Below are 21,956 nucleotides of genomic sequence, written 5' to 3'. Positions count from 1 at the left end.
TCAACGTAATGCTCGATTCACATAGCCATTTTATTCCTTCGTGGCACATAGAGTGTCTAGAATTTATTTACAGGACAAAGCAAAAAGCAAAATACTGAAATAAATGTTATTCACTGTGCTTCACTTTGTAGACTACTGCTCTCCACATTTCCTGTTCTGTAGCTTAAAATGAGGGTAGGAGAAGTTAAAGAGACAGATAAAGAGTGCATGGAAAAATAAAGTTATTACAGAAGGAGACGAAGTAGACCAGGAGGAAAACATCAGGAAAGAGGGCAACAGGCAACTCACAGGAGAAAAAACAATCAATGCATTATGTTGTATGCACTCACTTCAATCTTTATTAAGGAACAGTTGGACAACACTCCTGTAAATGGTCAATAGTTTTCTCATCAAACATTTGTAATGATCAGGGGACATTGTCAGAAAATGAATTCTTTTTTTTTCTGCTTTGTTTGAGATGTGACACATCACAGCAGAACAAACGTGTTTCTTTGTGAAGGAGGTCAGATCCTAAACTTAGATCAAAAGAAGCAGTGGCTGCGAAAAGTGAGCAGCTGTAGCAAAGGGAACTGACAGAAATGGTGAAGAGAGGTGTGGGATTGACTTGGCAGAAAAGGAAGGAAGATACATTTTCAGGGTGTACTGTAGGAAAAATGAGTAAAGGAAGAGAGTAGAGCTGATGGAGGAGTGAAAGGAGTACTAGAGTTAGGGAAAGGCAGGAAGGCTATTTTAGAAAGTGGTGTCCGATTTGCAGTAGGAAGGACTGAGGAAGGATTGTGAAGCAAGCAAATGCATGAGGATAATGGGGTTAAGGTGTGGGGAAGGTAAATGATATGAGTCAGTAGGGCTGGGTATCGAACCTTTGCTCTTTTTTTTTTGTTCATTCATTCAGTATCAATAACTGTCAAATACAGAAAACTGACATGAGTGTCTGGTCAGATTTATAATCATGCTGTCTGATTCTTTGGTCAGATTATTAAAACATTATTAAAATAAAGACTTTGTTTGTTTTAGAACAGATTTAGGCCAAGTTTTTGTATGGCTGTTTGTGTCTCTACATTCAACATTTGAAAACTTTGGCTTCTTTTGTCAAAGACACCAAAGTTTTGGAGTAAAAAATATTTATACATAAAAAGTAAGGTTTTGGACAAAGTATCATTTTGGTGTTGTTACTAAAAACTTAAGAGGGCACACTCAGGTGTCTTACCAGCACAAGCATCACAAAATGTCCAACAATACCCAGCCCTATGACTATGAAGGATAAGGTAGGGTAAGAATATTTTTATGAGTATTCTCCGCTCCACGATGTTCTGCTGGTCTTCACTGCTCTGGACCTGCAGCTCTTCTCACCATGGACATCTAGACTTCTTTGGCAATTCCAAGCCTCTGCTCCTCCCCTTCCAGCAGCTTCCTGTAGGTGGCAATCTCCGCATCCAGCTTAAGCTTAATGTGTAGCAGTTCTTGGTAGTCTTGGAGATATTTGGTCATCTCCAGTTTGGTTTCGCAGAGCTGAGCCTCCAGCTGAGCGATGACACCCTGAAGGCTCCCCACCTTATCCATGTGGGACATCTCCATGTCCTCCAGTTGCTGCTCCAGGGCGACATTGCGAGCCCTCAGCCCCTCAATCTGATTCTGCAGGTCTGTCACTTGGTTGTGGAAGGTCGTGATCTCGTCTTTCATGGTCTTCATCTGGTCCTCATGTTTGCCAGCAGTTTCCTTGAGGGTGTCAAACTTGCTCTTGTACCACTTCTCAGCTTCTTGGACGTTACGGGCAGCGACGGCCTCTATCTCTGCTCGCATGTTGCGCAGGTAGGCGGCTAGGTCAGGTCGATCTCCGTCCAGCTCGGCGGTAATCTTAGCGTCCTCAATCTGCCTCCTGAGGTCATCCACCTCTTCGTCGTGCAGTTTCTTGAGGAACTCTATCTCGGCCACCAGTTGTTCTATACGCCTCTCCAGCTCAGCCTTCTGCAGTGTGGCGTTGTCGACATCCTGGCGAAACTCTCTCAGGATCATTTCTGCTTCCTCTTTGAGTGCCAGCTCCTCATCCAGCTTTAGTTTCCACACCTCAATCTCTTCCTCAATGTAGCCCCGCTCGATATCAGCTGCTCCCTTCTCATTAGTCAGGGCCTCAATCAGATCCCGCACCTCTTTAAACTTGAGCTCATATTCTTCTCCGATGCCCGCGGGGCCTCCCTTGTAGCGGCCTTGCAGTTCAGCCAGCTGAGCTTTAAGAGCAGCATTTCTCTGCTCTAGAGCCTGGACCTTCCCAATGTATCCTGCAAACTTGACATTGAGCTCCTGCATCTCCTCTTTCTCATTGGCATGTTGCTGGTGGATCTCTGTTCCCAGCTCAACGGCAGTGCCACGAAAACCAGTGCGTCCGCGGCTGTCGTATGAGGATCCACGGCATCGGGACGGAGATGGGCTCTGAACCCTTACTCTGCCGCCAGAGCCGCTAACCTGCAGGCTCTTCTGGGTGTAAGATGCGGCTCTCATGCTGCCTACAATACTGGGTTGGTTTTTCAGTTTAGAGAGGAACGGCTGCTCTCTCGGCTTCTCTTTGCTTAGCCCACGTAGCGACTGACACGCTCTCAGATCACCTCTAAGTTTTTATGCGGCAATAAAGAATGTCTCAGACTGCCTTGAAACTCACGCTTAGTTTTTACATATTTCAAAAGTGGACTATGACAGACTTTCAGAGAACTGTGGCTGCATGCCCGTTATTAGATAACGCTGTAATGTTAGCGGCCAGGCAGGTCGAGCCCACTCCCTGGCCTTTGCACGAGGATGTGAAATAGTGATCTGATCATGTATGACTGCTATTTTACACTCACTATCCACTTAGAATGGTAATGAAGTTGGGTGTGACAGGGAGGAAGAGGGCAACCAGTGCACTGGTAAACAGTGACAATGTGCTTTGGCAGCAGGTTTTCCTGCTCTGACGTGGATTCAACTCCCTCAATATCAATGAACAAGTCATGCAGCAAAAAAGAACATTTGAAAAAAACATGATTACTATTTCATGTTCTGATTCCCCTTACCAGCAACACTTTACCCTCTATTGCATTTTTAGCAGTATATAAACATTTAATAATGTGATTTATAACTTATTATACAGTAGTTGTGAGCAGATATAAGTGTTAATTAATGTATTTGTAACTATAACTCTCCCTGTGGGTACCCATAAATGGATGCTGGTGCATAAACAGACACTGAGTGAAAATATAGTAAAACACACTTTTAGTAATACAAGATGTGTCTTCACAGGAAAATGTATAATTGTTGACAAAATACTGTACATTAATAAATGTCCTTATAAGTGCTTATAACTACATTATAATGTGTCATAAACCATTTATTAAATGCTTATATACTGCTCATAAATGCTAAATAAGTGGGGTCAAAGTGTCACCCAGTTACCACATAACATAACTTAAAAAAAAGAAAAGAAAAGAAGCCTATAATAAATGATAAGCCTATAATAAAAAAAAATAAATGGCATATTTCAGAGCAGATTATTCAGAATGAAAGAGGAAAAAAAATCATTACGGAAACTCGGTGGAAATGCATTTCCTAGCTATAAACAGAAAAAATGGAGAGCAATACGAGAGCGTGTGGAGGAGTCATCTGTCAGTGGAGCCCAGGATGCGGAAAATGAAATGCTGAATTAAACCGGCTATCGATACCGTTGAGGGATTTATCCCCTGTATCATACCAGTGGCTCCTACCAGGGGTAGAATGCCTGAAATGTCTGCTAACCTAATCTACATGTAAATGTCTGGTGTGTCACTCACTTTGACATACTGTCCCGCAAAATCGGTGACCTCTGAAGTGAAGCAGCCCGAGGCATCCACAGGGCAGATAGGAGCCTGGTCTCTCTGGATGATGTTGTATTCAGTGCACACCCTGTAATCATCCTACAGGGGAGATAATATACAGTTTAGAGACTTGAGAAAAAAGGTACCTTATTATATGATGTAATTCACAGCAAAATTTCCATTGCAACAAAGTCATCTACTGTAGCCTATGACTGCATCCTGAAAATGTATTTGTAATTAAGTTGCATTATCTTGATACTAATACAGTGACCCATTTCATTTTAAATTTGTGTAATTTGATTCAAAAATGTTCTCTAAACAGATGAAACTCTAACCCCTTTGGCAGCCAGTGTCACTAGTTTAAAGACATGTTATGACTCCATATTGAATTCCTTGTTCGGCTTTGCAGAGCCGGAGCGAGCGCTACTGGTATGTGACAGCTATACATGAAAGATCCGAGTGCTGTCCAGCTGTAAATGTATTTTGTATTCAAACACCCTGTCAAGATCTAAGACAGATAGCTCACAGGGACATTTCACACCTAGTCATAAGAACATAAAAATTGAAAAATGTAGTTCAGTAGTGCATTTCTTCTGACTGTATGTCTTCAGAGCAAAGGCATCTGTGTTTCAGATTTTAAACCAACGAATAAATGCAAATGTGATCACTAAATAACGGAACGGTTAAATGCAAATGCTGTTAAATTTAAATGCAAGTGCCAGTGAGTTGTTGATGTTAAGGGTTTCGTTAACAGTCCAATGGGGAGCGAGCTTCAGTAAAATAAGCAGAGAGGCCAGAAGAGAGAGCCAAGACTGAGAAAGACTGAGCATATATCCACAGCTGGCTACAGCCACAGGGGTATCCATCTGCCCTTGACAAGGGCATCTAACCTATTAGCAATGACCCAGTACCTCTGATAGCACTGCAACATTGGCTTATAGACTTTTAGAGTACACAGATAATGTATTCAATACAAATATTTCATAACATATTTTTCGATAAGCATATGAATATGTACACACTGAAAGTTTGTATACAAGAGAAACTTGGTACCCATGAAGGGTCTAAAGTATTCTACATGGTCAGATATGAGACTGAATTTTACATTTATTAAAAATATAAAAAAATTTAAAGACAACAAGAGGAAAAGTATCACAAGACAAAACTCTAATAAAACTGTCAACCAGGGTTGTAGTACTCAAGACCCATCATCAGTGTTCATCAGTGCTGTCTTGGCCTTGACCTTTTGAAGTTTCGAACCCCCTGTTTTTTTAATGATTAATAAAAATGTTGTGGCTGTGATTGTCACCGTCTTGAACAATCTTGTACATTAAAGTTAAGGGACCACAGTTCAAAATTTTCCTTTTGGCCGACACTGGCAAAAAAAAATATTTAATTAGCCTTAATGCTAGGTTGCCTTTTAAAGTGATATATAAACCAACATGTGCATGTGTTGAAGAAGTGCTTCTAGGGAGGACATAAAAGACTTTTTCTCCATAGGATAGTAGTGATGCCATCCATGAAGTTACACTTGACAAGCACAAGACAAAAGGTGACCTTGTTTTCCTCCTGAGTGTGCTACATGTGATCAGCAGCAGCGCTGGATAAACAAGCTTGTTAGAAGCAACGTTTTAAAAGTACAGGTACATTTCTTCCTTCTCTTCATTCCAGATCATACAAAGAAGTGGTCCACATTATAATTTAAAGCAGGGCAGGCCTGCTGAGACTTTAAGTTGCCTTTGGTTGGTCTTGGTCTCGATTGAGAGTCCTGATGCTTCTGATAAACTGTTAAAATTACATCTATGATTCATTAGTATCTGACTAGTCTGGAAATGTATCAGCAGCGACAACGACGGACGAGTGTCTCTTTGCTCATGTTAAATCTGAGTTTAACAAACATGATATCACAACTAGTTTCAGTGTTTCCCCCAGGTTGACTTCTTTGGAGCTGCGGCGGCGGTGGGGGTGTTTGTTGTCGTCATATGTGGGGGGCACATGAAGAGACTCATCAGCCAGACATTTCTCCGTTCTCTGTTAAACAGCGGCTGAGATTGACACTAAAATGAGAATTGCTGGTCCGCCTTAAAAGTCAGTCCACCTTAAGTAAGCCTGGTCAAGTTAAGCTAACGCGTTGTTGCTAACTTCGGGGCTAACCCCCTTCAATAGGTGAGTATTTTCTTTGTCTTGAGGAGCTGCTGCATTTATTAACTGACAAAAAGTCTGTACTGTACATTTAGTGTCAGACTGACAACTTATTGCTAAACTTTTCCTCTGCTCCGCTCGTGTTCACGTCATGTTTCTGCCGCTCGCTCTCTGCGCTCGCACAACCACACACGCACATTTACACACACACGCACTGCCTTATAGCCTAATGGAGCTATGCTACTCTTGTACCTTTCATGTAGATGTCCTTTGAAGAACGAAGAGAGGGAGGATGACTAAAGAAAATCCACAATAACGTAGGATGTTATTGTGCTCACACAGTGTGCGAGTGAAAATCATTAGTAGCCCGTTGATATTAATGATCGTCTGACATTTTAGCAGCGGCGCTCATAATTTTGCAGCGGCGGTGCGTCGCTGCTGAATGAATACAGGGGAAACACTGAGTTTGGAAGCCAACTGTGGTTCAGTATGCAATTTATGCAAATGTAATATGGAAATTTGAAACCTTAATTGTACATACATTGAAAATGGACATTTCACTGAAGTAAGGGGGGTTTGCTTGATGCAAGTAATTTATTAAGCAAAAATGCTAAACATGATCTAGTTTGTGCTTCTCAAATGTGAGAATTTTTTTCTGATTTTGTCACTGTGACTAAAAATATTTTTAGATGTCTAAGGTGTCTTTAGATGTCAACTAAGAACTGGGATGGGTATTTTTATTTTCGGACATTTCATAGACCAAAGGATTAATCCCTTGATCGGAAAAACTATTAATATAATAATTGATAACAGTAGTAATGGACACTACGTAACAGAATATTCTCTGTAGTTACAACAGTGACCAAGAAAAAAAAAGAACTCACAGCTCCAAAGTAAGGTGCCTGATGGACCACTCCTGTGCCCTCTTCCTCCTTGACGTAGTTATCCATCACCACCTGGAACGCTCCTTTCTCCCCACACTGAAGTGAAATGAGGACGAGGGGAGTTAGATGAGGGCGGCGAAGAAGCAGAAGTAGTAGAGGCAAAGATAATAAGAGAGAGATTAAGAGACAGATTTAAAGAACGTAAACAGAGATGCCAATTTGTGTTCGGACAGGTCATTAAAGCGAGACATAGGTCTGTCTTCACTTTGTAACAAACAATACATGAAACTGTGTAGCAGCCAGAAACAAGAGCATATAGTCTACAAACCTTTTCAAAGTAATGGAAAAGAGGCTTGTATTTCTTTCCTTTCAGTGTCTTGCCAGGAAATCTAAAATTAAAAAAGCAATAAAACACTTTAAAATCCTTGTGTAAATATCCATAATTCTTCCCACCGCCCCTGCATTGACAAACCTGCAGGGGGCTCGCACAAACATTTGACAACATACAGATAACACTTAAAATAAAAGAAACACCGACCAAAAAAGGTGTCTTAACACAATGCTACCAAGGGCATCATTTCCAGTGGGGATGGGGGAGGATATATCCCACATCAATTTTTAAAATCCTATTTACGCCCTACATTATAACTTTTGGACTGCAATTATTGAGTGGCTCTCAAAAGCCTAATGCAGAGACATTCAGCCAAACTACGATCTGGCCACCTTTGGATGCTCTGCAGAGACTTCTGAGCTGCCGTACAACATACAGATTGCTCTGAACCTGGGAACGGTGTTTGCTAAAAACTTATTCTCCTGACCTGGAAGTCGACAATTCCACGCAGCTTTGTGCATTGACTCAAAGAGATGTCGTCTATTAAACAAATGGAAGTGCTCTGTCTGAACAAACCCAATAGATTTGAGAGAATATGGGGACCTGTCTTGGCACAGTGCATCTATAAGGAGTTTGACCCGCCTGGCTACATGAGTGGGTGTCTTGTTTAACATGATTCATGTTACTTTACGTTGCTCCCGAGATTGTTACTACCATGACAACATTTTTGAAAGACTATTCATGTAATCTTGTAAACTGTCTGGAAGCTGTTTTGTTTATTTCTGTTTGTGTTCCACTTGGTGTTGTATTTTCTTTGTATTGTTTTGTACATCCTTTCAATATATATTGTCATTGTAAAATTGAAAACTGTAAATAAAGTATTAAAAAAAAAACATCTCTTAACAGTGTCCTCTGACTGTCCAGCTGTCAAAATCCAGAGGAGAGAAAGGAGGATTTGATCAACATGTCAGTACTGTTATTACTCACTCACTATTAGCTCATAGCAACACACTTTAGGAGCATAAGAGAGCAATTAGAGGACTTTCTTTGCCCCAGGTTTCGCCTCTGCAAGGCTACATAGCAGGAAGACTGAAGACAGTACTCAGAGTTTATCTATTCACAGTCAGGATTCTCCTAAAAAGATGCTACAGGGGACCATCAATAAAATATTAGATAAGGCAGTAAGAGCAACGCTCTTTTTAGTGAAGACGCACATACAATATTTATCTTAAATAAAGTATGTACTTAGGAATCAATTAAAAACACATCATTATGAAATGAAGGAAAAAAATCTCAAAGTATATGAATGCTATCTCCTTCATCTTACATATTTGCATATATGTATACAGCCTTTATTATATTTAATCAGTTTTATTCTATTTTACTTTATTTTTCTCCTATTTTATTTATATTATTTGAAATCCTCTTTTTATGTATTTTTATATTGCATTGTGTTTCTTTTCTTAATGTAATTTATGTTTAAGTAAAGCTCTTTGAATTGTCTTGTTGAAGTGTAAATAAAATTTTTTTAAAAAGCTTGCATCAGCTATTAAGAATTCAAACACTAAGTTTTGGTTGTTTTTTTTTTAACTTTATAAGCTGAATAAATGCTAGGTGACAAAAATCTACCTACAATGCACCACAGCATCCTGGAAAATGTATTTCAACTGCCTCAGCATATCTTGAGATTTCTATTTAAAGGTTTAAGTTTGTTTTGGCACCTGAGTCAGTCATGAAAGATCTTCTGTTTTTGTAATAATCATTCAAATTAACACATCTTTGCATCTGTGGATGGAGACTTTGTCCTCGTGGAAGAACAGCTCCTGCCAGAGTACAATGTTTTTCTACATGTCATTTTTATTGCCACTTAATTTGTCCAATATTTGGGATGAGTTGGTATAACTCATGCCTGAAAATGTGCACCATCTGGGCTCAGTACATTCTGTATCCTTTATTCACTGAGGTGTTTTCTTCATCTCACCTCATTTTTTCCCCTCTTCTGTTGCTCCATAGTCATCCACTGAACTGGGAAATTGGGAATTTGATTTGTTTTTCCGCTGCATAGAACAACACTCAGCTGGCAAAATAGAGCTCTGCTAATGCTCCTGTCAGTAACTTTATCTCTTAACTCTGGCAGATAAGTTCTAAAACTCGGGAGAAATCCTGTCACAGTATATTTGAAATACAAGTTTGTCACTCGCTGAGCGGCAGCTGGGTATGAGTTTTCCAACAACGTACCAAAAGTTTTTTTTAAGGAAGTACACAACTATAGCGGAGAGCTGACAATCAGTGCTTTTATGAGTTTTCAAAGCATGATGAGCTCATGTTACCATCAAACTGCAGCTGCATCAACTGGAAAAAATAAAATCAACAATACTGGCAAAAAGAACATAATCTTATTGGTACTAACCAACAGGGATATTACAAAAATGCTTGACAGATACTGTACTATGATAATGTGATTTGTAATATAACATTTCCAACCTTTTCAGTTATGTTTACAGTGGTGATTTTAGTATTCTGTCTACCCCCTAAAGGTTTTATGCAATAGGACAAACCTGTATTTCCATGTCATTTTGGAGAAATTATATTTTGGTTGCCAACAGGCAAAAGTATCTACATTTACAGTATTAGTCTTTTTCACTCATGTTTTATATGTGGCTATAGGGTCTTCTGTACTCACTTGTCCAGGAGAGTGTACTCACTCTCCGTCTTAAACAGAGCTCCCAGCCTGGCCTCCATCATGATGTAGGTCTTGCCTGTGGTGTTATCTGAGAGACGCAGAGAAAAGAGATGTGAGTGCATCTGTTGAGAGATGTAACAAAAGGTTTTTACACCTTCACGCAAAGCGTCTACATCAGGCTACCGATATTACATTCTGCACTGACTTACAAAAATATACAGACATAGTACGGCCACTGAAAGGATGTCAAACAGACAGAACGGTAATTGGCAGAAGAAGCTAATGACATTTAATAAATAAGTATGATGGTAAAGCTACAGTGGTCATGAAAAGGTAAAGGACGGATTGGCAAAATAATTGTTCACCTGCAACAATGAAGATAAACACAAAGAAGGATATTTACCAAGTCTGTTGCAAATTACTGAAAAAAGTTTTTGTCACTGCAATCTTTTGATCTAGTGGGCTTTTTACTAAGATTTGAAATGTAAAAGAGCCCAGCTGCATCTAATCTGCATAAAGTACCACTAAGTAAGAGCTGATGTCTGGAAAGGAACGGAGCACAAACAAAAGTATTTTCTGCTGTTGAATTTGGAAGATGATTAAATATCCTGATGTCAGCTCAACAAAAATATCAGTGATTGAATACGTTATGAAAAAACAGTGGGAGATTTTTTAGTAAAACTTTTAAATTATTGTTACACGACTGTTCCTGTATATAAATCATATAACAGTTGATACCTGTAACTGATCTGTTAAAGTAGCTTTTATAATGTCTCTTTTAAACTGCGTCTTTCTCTGTCACCCCGTTTCTCCTCGCTATAGTCTCTCACCCTCTGTGTGTCGCAGATTTTAAACCTGCTTTTCTCAAACGTTAAATTTCAGACGCAGGTTCCTCTGCTGCAGTGGTCAGTCTGCGGTGATAAATCAGGTGCTGCGGATATTGGTATAAATTTCCATTCCCTCCTTCCACATTTTACACCTCTAAACAGGAGTGCCTTAAAATACATATTGCATAAGTCCAAACACGCAATTTTCAGTGGTGCTGCTTTTCTATTTTCCAGTTAAATATGGAGAAACGCAATTTTGGCTGTGATAACATAACTAACACCTAGAAATAGGCCAAAAATAGAAAATATCCCCCAAAGTCTTCATTCTACGTCTTTGATATAGTTGGAGGTCAAGAAAATGTTGCATAATGTTCACTGGTCATTTACCAAAAAATGTTTATTTTTGCTAAGCTTTCCACACTCATGGTACTCATAATGACGTGGGAGTGAAGATACTGATCACTATGAGGTGAAATGATTTTTTGCAGCTCCGGTCTATGATTTATGTTTATTGATCAGAATTTCAACCAGCAACACATCAAACATGGTTCAAATCCACGTAACTAATAGCTATGCTACATATAAGTCCGCTAAACAAGAAGAGCAAGTCCTGCTTCATAATAATACAGTCAGCCATAAGTCAAGGTCAGGTAATGACCCCATCATGTAGCTACAACCACTCAACCAGCAACTGAGCTTATGGAAAAGATGCCACCTCATGTAGGATAACTGTGAGACATTTGGAGAATGTGAGCCCTTCCTGGGGAAAAAAAAAAAATGGCCGAATGGGAAGTTTAGGAAAAATAACAGCGGAGAGGCTGAGAACAGCAGGGACAGTAGTTGTGAAGAGGGCAAAAACCAAATGGCCTGAGACGGTGAGACACAAAAACAGAGAAAGGGGAGCAGCATCAATAAAAGATGTTTCTTCCCCTCAGTGGTGTGACAAATGACTGCACAGCTCAGAACTGCCACTGCTGACAGCTCTCAACTCCGACAGCGACAAAGGCACGGAGGGAAAGAGACAGACACAGATAGAGAGAGACAGAGAGCAAATAAGAACGACGAAGGACACAAAAAACAAAAAAAAAAAAACAGGTGGATGTGGAGGCAAAGAGAGCGATAAGAAAATGAGGGGGAAAAATTAGGATGAAGATGGAGCGAGAGAGGACGGGAGATAAAAAGAGAGAGTGAGCTGATAGAAAAAAAAAAAAAAAGAAAACATTCATTGGTATTCCAAGGCGGTCTCCCATGCAGCATAGCACAGGCGGTGCAGTTAGGAGGGCAGATTCGTTCAGACTGTGCTTCAACAGTGCCCCCTGCAGTATCAGCTGGGATACGACAAGCTGACAAGAATCTAGGTCATCCTTTTAAAAAACCACCAGTTTCTCTCTCAGGGAACCAAAAACTACAGGAGGAGGACAACAGAAAAACACTAGCCGCCTATCTGGGGTATTTTTTTTTTCTTCATATTTGAACAAGGACAACACTTTTAAAAGTGACCTGATTTGAGGTTCATCACATTTAGCAAGTTTGAGTCACACACACACACACACACACACACACACACACACAAAAACTATTGCAGCATTAGGCCTTTTTTGCATGGATGATATTTAATACAATTAATGAGACTGGATTCCATTTATATGCTCCAGTTTAAGGGTCCTGGTGTTGTGCACGCCGGCTCACTGTCACACTGTCATGGCTTACTGGGACACTTGAACGTAACGGAGCCAGCATTAATGTTATTAGTAACACCTGTGCTTTTCCTATAATGACGAGACAAAATGTCCGCTGCAAAAATGAGATATGCCCATATAAAGATATGGTAATAAAGACATTTACAAAAACTTGGCAGTTTTGTACTGTAAACTATATAGTTGAGAAATATGTATACAGCATATAAAAAACTATACATATTGATCATTAAAAGGTAAAACAAATGATCAATTCCCAACAATGTTTACAGTGATGTCTTAAGATTCTTTACTTTGTCTGAAAAGCCCAAAAATTCAAAGATATCCCATTTACAATGATGTAAAGCAGCAAATGCTCATGTTTGAGATAATTTAAGCAATAAACTGACAATAAGTTTATCAAAACTAATTGTTTTGGAAGTAACATACACTAAGATGCCAGTTTATTAGGTACACCATGCTAATGCAATCTAAAACAACAGTCCTGCAATAATTTCTTTTTTTTTTTTTTTTTAATGGGGGTGAATCTAATATTAGAAAGACCTCTCAATGTAACTCAATACAAATTAACAGCACCACAAACTATAGCATCCAAAATTACCATGAATTTGAATCAACACCTCTAAAAAACAGTTTCATCAAAAACTGAACATCATCTTCATGAAGGGAGGATCTAGTGAAGGCTCGGTGTGTTAGACTGTATGTGTTTTAGCTAACTGGTAGCTAAACTGTGATCTCGATGCACAAATACTTGATAAAGGAACAGTTTTAACATTCTTATAGGACACTTAATGTCTTGAATTTGCTTTGGTATTAAATTTGGTTTGTGTCTGCTGTGTATTAAAGGACCTGTCAGTATGACAGAGACTCCAGGTTCATTTTGGATCAGATTGTGCCTTTACAAAGACCTCAGTTTGAAATTGTGCCTTTCATGAGGTACTGCTAAGACATTTCTTAGCACATTATATATAAAGCATTATACTAGAGGTCTTCAGTAGATGTAGAAACAAATCTTTAACACAGAATCTTCTATGTGAACTGACTGTACAGAATCATCTTTGACACCCACCGGATCAGTGGGTTTTAGCAGCAGAGCTCCTCACTGGTGACTGAAAGCACTGTTGTCAGCTCAGCTGTGATACACAGTGTGTTATTTCACCGTTACAAAGCTTATTAAGACCCTCAGAAACAATTGTGATGCGATAACTGCTGTAATAGCTGGCTGCTGAGTCGCTGTATGGGCCTAGTTTTGTACTGAACTGAATCTAAGTTTGACTTAATTTATGTGTTAATTTAGTGTTGTGCATACTGAAGTGCATTTGAACAGTGATGCAATTGCCTCGCTTTGAATGAAGTGAACAAACTGCATCAGTGACAATAAATCTTTGAAATGAACGCAGCGATTTAAATCAGCAGTGATTTGTTATTTCCACCTTTACATTATACACAACTATATAATGGTCTTTTGTTTAAATCAGAGAGGTCCATTTCACATGGTTTACATATGCTTGGAGGACAGGTAATGTTTTGAATGAGCCTACATGACCATCAGTTATGCTTTAGCATCAAGTTACTGCTCATGAATGTGGAGTGTCTGGTTGGTTGTAGATAAAACTAAATTCCAGGCTAGGGCTGCAATTAATGATTATTTTCATTACTGATTAATATGTCAATTATTTTCTCGAATAATCTATTAGTCATTTAGTCTTTAAAATGTCAGAAATTGGAGAAAAATGTCACTATTTCCCAAAGATGCAACCTAAAATGTCTTCTTTTGTCCTGACTAACAGTCCACAACACAAAGATATTTAGTTTACTAGTTTAACAAGACCAGAAAATATTCACATTTAAGAGGCTGCAATCAGCCTTAAAATATGACTCAAAACAATTAATCGATTATCAAAATAGTTACTGATTAATTTTCTGTCGATTAACAATCAAATAATTGACTAATCATTGTAGCTGTATTCCAGGCAGTGTCCATTGTCAAACAACTAAAAACATTCTATTTTATCAGCCAACACATAGCCAAAGGCTGGTGAGTCCACCAACAAATTATAGTAAAAAATCCCTTCCTCTGGGTGTAGTTTAGTGAGGCAGCACTTGTGTTAATTTGTTCTTGTTTGTTCCTTCTGAATAAAAAACAGCCATCAGCTCATACGGAGGTCCACAACACTAAACCCACATGGGAAACAAGATTTTCAGTGGGAAAACTTTGGCCTTAGGCTTTACGCATTTAATAAACATCATTCAACAAAATGACCAATCCTGGTAATTCAAGTAGCTAAAAAACATGTTTGTGTGCAGGATGTGTGAGCAGATATTTCCTTCTTTTCTTTTCTTTTTCCTCTTTTTTCTTTTTGCAATAATCTGATAGTATCTTGACTGGAACCATGATTCTAACCTGACAAAACATTTCAAACCAACAAGCTGAGCAGAGAAAAATTCATTCCCAGTCAGCGCATCAGTAGTTGTTGATATCAACATAACCCTAACTTTTCAAGGACGTCATTAGAGAAAGTTTCGTCTCTCACCTTTGACCTGGACGTACAAGAACTCTGGGTTGACACACAGGGCCAGGTTGCTCGGCAGTGTCCAGGGTGTGGTTGTCCAGGCGATCAAAGCCACATCCTCATTCTCAACCAACGGGAAGTTAACGATCACCGATGGGTCCTGAACGTCCTGGAGACAAAAACGAAACAGATATGATGTGATGGATTTGTTTTTACAGTCAGATCGCTATTGGTGATCTTATCATGTTGCTTAGAGAAAAGAATACTTCAGAGTTGTATCATACCAGCTGAAGGGTGAGGCGGTCGTGTTTTGTGTGCATACCTTGTAGTTCTGGTGGGACTCAAAGTTGGAGAGGGGGGTGTTGCAGGCAGTGGAAAAAGGCATGACTTTGACTCCTCGGTACACCAGACCCTTGTCATACAGCTGTTTAAACACCCACCTAAAAGAATAAAAAGACACATTCAAAAACTATAAGATGAAGACGGATCAAATCTGGTTTGTGTTGCATTTTCAATTATATGTTGCTTTAAGTGTTTTATTCTAAGTCGATTGCCAATTAACGTTGTCATCTGTTTACTTATGTGATCTATGTGCTTAATGCCTGGAATGCAAACCAAATGTCCTTCAAGATAATGATCAAGCTGAAGAAATGATATGGTGAAGTAGATACTCGACTTCATATCAAAAGAGAACTCAGACTACTAGTATGTTAATTATGTCAAATATCCAAGTATAAGTATATGAAATACTACTACAACCTCCTAAAATGGAAAATGTAATTCTTTGTAAGTAAGTAGAGTAAAAACTATGCATCTTTAAAATTTTTACAAATAAGATCGCAAATTTTCTGGACATACATACCAGACAGTCTCCATGAACCACGGGTAGAGAGTCTTGTAGTCGTTTTTGAAGTCAATCCACCTGCCCATTCTCTTCACTGAAGTCTAGGAACAAAAAGAAACATACACACACGCCATTCAAATGTGTTAAAATTTAAAAAAAAAACCCATGACGATCGCATACCAAAATCTTGTAGAACAAGTTTTTATGAACTGTAATATTTAGGACAGTATGTTAAGGCTCGATAATGCCAAGAGGAGACATTCACCTCCAATGAAAGAAAAGCATTCATCACTCATGTGAGATAAGCATGTCAGGATGTCATGATCAAGTTTTTCTGACCCTGATCCGAGTCTGTCGATACAGAGTCCGATCCAATACTTATATTTACATATCAGCAGAAGATATGCAATGTCGATTTAACGTGTCTTCACATTGAAATAACAGGAGTAGCCTCCTGAGTTTGGCAGACACTTTTCACAAGCTTCTAAATCTAAATACCTAAGGTCTTGGTTCACAACTACTAAATTGGTCAGCTTAATTAATTATTGATATGATATGAGTGAAAGTTTAACTGCAGAATGCAACTTTTGAAATAGACGTCACGCAATCCACTAAAGAGAAGTTGTTGGAACTACAGAAACACTGCACTTAAAATTAACAGCAGGGTTACAGGTTGGAGGCTCTTCTTCTCTTTCACAAATGATCTGATCTGAGTACAGACACACAAACCCAAAAAAAGTCAAGTGTTTAATTTTGCCATGCCATCAAGTTACTCAATACATTAACATTAATGAACGTCATTTGTCATTTTAACTGCCGAATGCAACGTCAGCACTGGCCAAATCCTATGAGAAACGAGAATCTGCTAACTGAATGTTTTGTACACTTTGTAGACTTCTGAGTCGGAGTTAAGTAAATCTGTGTATTTTGCTAAAAAGGACCTCAGAATTCAGAGTCACTCGCAACATACTTGAATGAGAAAGTGTGTCTGCACTGTAGGCTGTTTTAAAGGGGAGCAGCACTGCAACATTAGCTCTTATTTTAGCCGATATCATTCCTTTAAAATATGCCCGGATGCCATATCGACAGCACCATAAGTACCTATTCTATGTTTTAGCGCAGATTCAATGCACTTTTCTTAGACAAACATCTTGCAATTTGATTGAGTGGAAACACATACACAAAACAAAAACTAAACTGATCTCACAAGTATGGATACAAAGTTTCCTTATATTAGCATCATTGTTCTTTTCTTTATGCTCACCTCCCACTCGTTGGAGTATCTCATGACAATGTTTCTGCACTGCTTGTTGTACTCTGCGATGCCCATTTTGGCCACATCGTCAGGGCCCTTGATCCCCAAAGTCTTATCAATCTCATACTCCTGCAAGACATAAAAGACGCAAGCCACATAAATAAACAAAGAATGACAAACACACTTAATAAAATGTTATGATTGATTCTGTAAATTTTCACAGAATATTAGATTTGAACAATATTCTGGGAAAAGACAGTTGAGACAAATATTTACCACAGGGAGGCCGTGACAGTCCCAGCCAAAGCGTCGGTCCACATGGAAGCCACTCTGGTGGGCAAAGCGAGTGACAACATCCTTGATGGTGCCAGCTAGGATGTGACCATAGTGGGGTAGACCTGTGGCAAATGGAGGGCCGTCGTAGAAGGTGTACCTGGTTGTGAAATGGGCAGCAAAAATATTAATATTAAAACAAATCTAGTTCGGCAGTGTTTTTTTTTTTCCTCCAAAATCTGTTAACAGCATTTTGTCACACATGAAATAAGATAACAGGGTGACTATCATGACTAGAAACGCTGTCAAGAGTGAGTGCGGCAGAACAGAAACAATATGAGACAAATATCCTGTTCAGTCGATGCTTATGAGCGTCTGTGTGTGACCGAAGGTTCTCTTTACAAATGCAATTTTGCTCTGTTTGGCAAACGTCATCATGATATTTGAGCCTTTGTTGGCTAACAAGACAAAATAATTGAAGGATAATTAATGTTCAGACCCTGTAGCTACAATTTGAATGCTAGATGTGAGTAGAGATGTTAAATTTTGTTTCAATGACATAAAGAAGAACTTATGACACAAAGTTGTAGATGCTTCTTCACACCATTTTCTCATACATTTTTGGTTAATTATTAAGTTCATTAAGTTTTTCCTACTTCAATAACTTCAACCATATTGTCTTTTTACTGAACATTTAACGTTTGTGCCGACTGACTTTTAAAACATAACGTTGCTATTAACACATAAAACTGATAATAATGGTCCATTGCTTCTTATTGCATTTTTTCATAGGACAGACAATAATAATACTCCCTAAGATAAATTATACAATGGAGCCTAAGGCTGCATTCACACCAAATCAGGCGGTGCGGCGAAAACGTCAGTCATCCCATTCATTTGAATGGGGGTAGTGCGGCTCGGCAGCGGCCGTTTTGGCTGCTGCTGCGCCGCACTAGACTAAGGACAGAAAGTTGAGCCAGAGTCAACTTTTGGAGAAACGCAACCCGATGTCACTGCGGCTGAAGGCTGCGGTGGCCAATCACAGCTGGAGATCAGACTGACAAGAGTTGTAAACTCTGCCATGAGGGAGGACAAAGACGTTACTAGGACGAGGGGAGGACATTTCTCTTCGCTTGGTAACGTTAGTTAAGTTAAACTTTGCTGTTGGCTTCCCGACTCATTTTAAAAAAGACGAGAGAAAAAGAGAGAGAGAGCAGCTGTGGTCAAGCGAGCTAGAGAGTGAATGAAGAGAGGGAGTGCTGATAGCGAGAAAACCGGTGAATCAGATCAATAAAACGTCATTTTCTGATTGTTTCACAGCGGTTATATTCTAGAGCACAAATAAACACACCCACAAACCCACACACCCTCCGCCCAACCCTGCGGCCAAACGCCGCACCATCTGATTTGGTGTGAATGCAGCCAAAGGACAACTGGTTGACCAGGAAACATAACGTCTTTACTTGGCAGCACAAGTGTCATATATTAACAACAATCCTTAACCAGAAATGAAGACTCAACAATGTGACTATGCTCTTGTTTTAATCACAATCTTTTTCCCACCAAGATATGTCAGAATAGAATACACTAAAATTGTTAAAATGATAATTAACAGTTATTAAATGTGAAAACTACGGGTAGTTTAAAAAAGTTGGTTAAAAGGAGTCAGCGTGTATGCATAGGGTATCATATTAGATTGTCAATATTGATTTTCCTTTTTCTCCCCCTAAAACAAAATGTTATGACACAAAGATTATTTAACAACACTCTTCTACAGCTTTGACAACATGTGGTGTGACTTTTTAAAATCATGAACCAGAAATAGATGGACTTACTTGGGCCTGTTCTTGGACTGTTTGAGGCACTCCTGGAAGCAGTCCTTTTCTTGCCAGAAATGCAGGATCTTCTCCTCCTCAGAGGGAAAGTTGATGGACTCGGGGACCGGCTCCACCATGGCGTCTGTCCGAGAACAGAAAAACAAGAAAGAAACTTAACAGACTTGTGGAGCAGGAAGAAAGACAACAACTAACAAAGATCGCATGATAAATCTTTTGTTCCCTCCACGTAAATATTTCCCTGTTTATAGTCAAAAAATGAAGATACCCCATGCACAGCAGATGCAGGGCAATGAATTAAATCTCACTTTCAGCACATATTAAAGGATAAGTTCACAATTTTTCAAGTCTGTCTTAAAACAACAGTCAGGTGTCCATATGAACATTGAAAAAGGTTTTCCTTTCTGTAATTATTCCTCCTGTTCATACTAGCAATTAAAAGATCCCCTTCAAATCTGCTTTCAATGTAAGTGATGGGGACTAAAATCCACAGTCCACACAGTCATTTTGTGCAAAAATGCATTTAAAAGTTTATCTGAAGCTTATATGAGGCTTCAGCAGTCTGAGTTAGTCATATCAAGTGGATATCTGACACCAAATTCCCTCTTTGTGTGTCCTTGCACAGTGTTTCCCTGATGAGCTGCGGTGTAAGTATAGTAACAAAAAGAGGGACTTTGGCACTTAAAAGAACGATGAAAGATATCTACTTCATCTGACTAATTTGGACGGCTAAATCTTCATATAATTCAGATAAACTTTTTAATATGTTTTAGCATAGACGGAAGCTTGTGGATTTTGTCCCCCATCACTTATATTGTAAGTGCATTATGAAGATATCTAACAGCCAGTATGAACAGGAGGAACAATTATGGCAAGAAAAACCCATTTCAATGCTCATTTTGGCTCCTGACTGTTGTCTCAAGACAGAAAAATTGTGAACCTGGCCTTTAATTGACCCACAATGCTGAATTAAGTTTTGGTCAAGTTAAGAAAATTAACCTAAATTGTGTGAGATGGACAATAAGCATTATAAAATCGTTTTTCTCAGTCAATGTCACCGTCCACAAATCCTTATGGACCTGTCAAAGCTGTCTGTTACTCGGTAGTTTGTCAACAGAACATACAGTCCCTTTTAATATTTTATATATAAGGTCAAGTCTATTTGATATATTATATCCAAATGGGGCGTGGAATTTCAGAAATGTTGTCCAGACTAGATAAATATGTCCAATAAGTCACTTTTTCACAGCAGCAACTTCACAAGAATGACGCCTACTTGTTGTTAGCTAGCAGGCTAAGCTAAGCTAGCCGGTCACCGCTTGAGTTAGTTAGCTTGTAACAAAACGGATTGCAACGTTTGTTAAAGGCAGCGTTTAAAAACTCACATATGTTCACAGATGAACAGTGCGGTGTGGCTGTAGTCAAACCTTTATGTTGTGATTTTTCTGTTTGAATGGATATACTCACATGGTGTCTTTCCCCGGCTGCCAGAGAGACGAGAAATGATGCAAGCTGGAGTCAGCGTGAGCGGAAGTGACGAAGACACGCAAACTGATTTGTTACATGAAAATAAAATTTATTTGATTATTATTTTGTACACAAACTGGACTGAGTGTAAACCTGCACTCTCTCTTATTTATTCATTGGTTTTAGCTGTTTAATATTTATTCAAATGTTTTTATTGACTTATGTTATTCTTATTAGACTGGACCTTTAGTGTGAAGGCATCATGACTTTATATTATGATATATGGTATCAGTATGTCACCTGTATTGTGTACATTTGTTTGTTGTCCAAAATTTATTAGAAAAAAAGAAAAAAAAAAGGACTTTTTTGCAGCCAACTGTAGTCTATTTTAGCGCAATTATGTTGCAGTTTCCGGTTAGAAAAAGGGACCAGCATACTAAATCGTGGATTAAACTATACTCTGTTCCTCCCATGGTTTTCATTATCCATCTTTATTTAACAGTTATCTGTATGCCACAGTACAGCACATTATTTCAATCGTGTATGAGAGAATACTGCATGAGACCAGTGGTGGAAAGTAACTAAGTACATTAAATCAAGTGCTGTACTTAAGTACAATTTTGAGGTAATTGCACTTGAGTATTTCCATTTGATGCTACTTTATACTTCCACTCCACAACATTTCAGAGGGAAATACTGTACTTTCTACTGCACTGCATTTATTTGACAGCTTTAGTTAGTTCAGATTAATATTTGACACAATGGATAATATAACAAGCTTTTGAAATACAACACATTGTTAAAGATGAAACCAGTGGTTTCCAACCCTTTGGCTTTTGATGTTTTACAAAAAGCAGTGTGTAGTCAAGGTCACATTTCAGATTTCTATGAGTTGTTAACAGCTCCACCAAATAGTAATTTTTGCCTCTAAACTTCTCACATGCTTTCATTTCAATAAATGTTCAAATGATCCAATATTTCACCAAAAATCAAAGATTAGAGAAAAAATTCCAAAAACTGAAAACAGATTTGTGTATCAGAACTTTGTTTTTTCTTCTTTCCTCTCCCATTAATCATCTCAAGACCCCTCAGATTTATCTGGTGATCCTTTGGAGGGGCCCGACCCCTAGGTTGGGGACCACTGGACTAAACTAGCTAACTGTATATAAAGTAGTTGAAACTAGCTCCACCTCCAGCAGCTACAACAGTAACATGCTGTTTACACAGTGATGCTCCAGTATTAATAATCTGATGATGTCATATATAATAATACATCAGTCAGAGGGACCAAACAATTACCTTTACTTTAATACTTTAAGTACATTTTGCTAATACTTATGTACTTTTACTTTTAGTTGAGCATTTTTGCATTGCCGTATTGGCACTT

The 21,956-nt window shown here is 38.7% G+C and overlaps 2 protein-coding genes across 2 annotated transcripts in view; both read right to left on the bottom strand.

The window, feature by feature from the left end:
* Nucleotides 1–20,653, bottom strand: part of iars1 (isoleucyl-tRNA synthetase 1) — a 60,299-nt gene extending 39,646 nt beyond the window's left edge. Inside the window, exons 1-11 of the mRNA XM_044348538.1 lie at nt 20,570–20,653; nt 19,103–19,226; nt 17,271–17,427; nt 17,004–17,123; nt 15,758–15,840; nt 15,218–15,335; nt 14,917–15,064; nt 9,859–9,946; nt 7,173–7,233; nt 6,845–6,940; nt 3,795–3,917 (exon numbers count right to left, since the gene is read on the bottom strand). Of these exons, the coding sequence (XP_044204473.1) occupies nt 3,795–3,917; nt 6,845–6,940; nt 7,173–7,233; nt 9,859–9,946; nt 14,917–15,064; nt 15,218–15,335; nt 15,758–15,840; nt 17,004–17,123; nt 17,271–17,427; nt 19,103–19,221 (1,113 nt within the window). The 5' untranslated portion in view covers nt 19,222–19,226; nt 20,570–20,653. The remainder of the gene's footprint in view (nt 1–3,794; nt 3,918–6,844; nt 6,941–7,172; nt 7,234–9,858; nt 9,947–14,916; nt 15,065–15,217; nt 15,336–15,757; nt 15,841–17,003; nt 17,124–17,270; nt 17,428–19,102; nt 19,227–20,569) is intronic.
* Nucleotides 13–3,275, bottom strand: LOC122980487 (vimentin-like). The gene has a single exon (XM_044348539.1). The coding sequence runs from the start codon at nt 2,494–2,496 to the stop codon at nt 1,360–1,362; it is 1,137 nt and encodes a 378-aa protein (XP_044204474.1). The 5' UTR covers nt 2,497–3,275; the 3' UTR covers nt 13–1,359.
* Nucleotides 20,654–21,956: the final 1,303 nt, after the last annotated feature.

Source organism: Thunnus albacares, chromosome 4, assembly GCF_914725855.1.
Source record: "Thunnus albacares chromosome 4, fThuAlb1.1, whole genome shotgun sequence".
Lineage (NCBI taxonomy): Eukaryota > Metazoa > Chordata > Actinopteri > Scombriformes > Scombridae > Thunnus > Thunnus albacares.
This window is presented reverse-complemented; position numbering and strand designations above follow the sequence as displayed.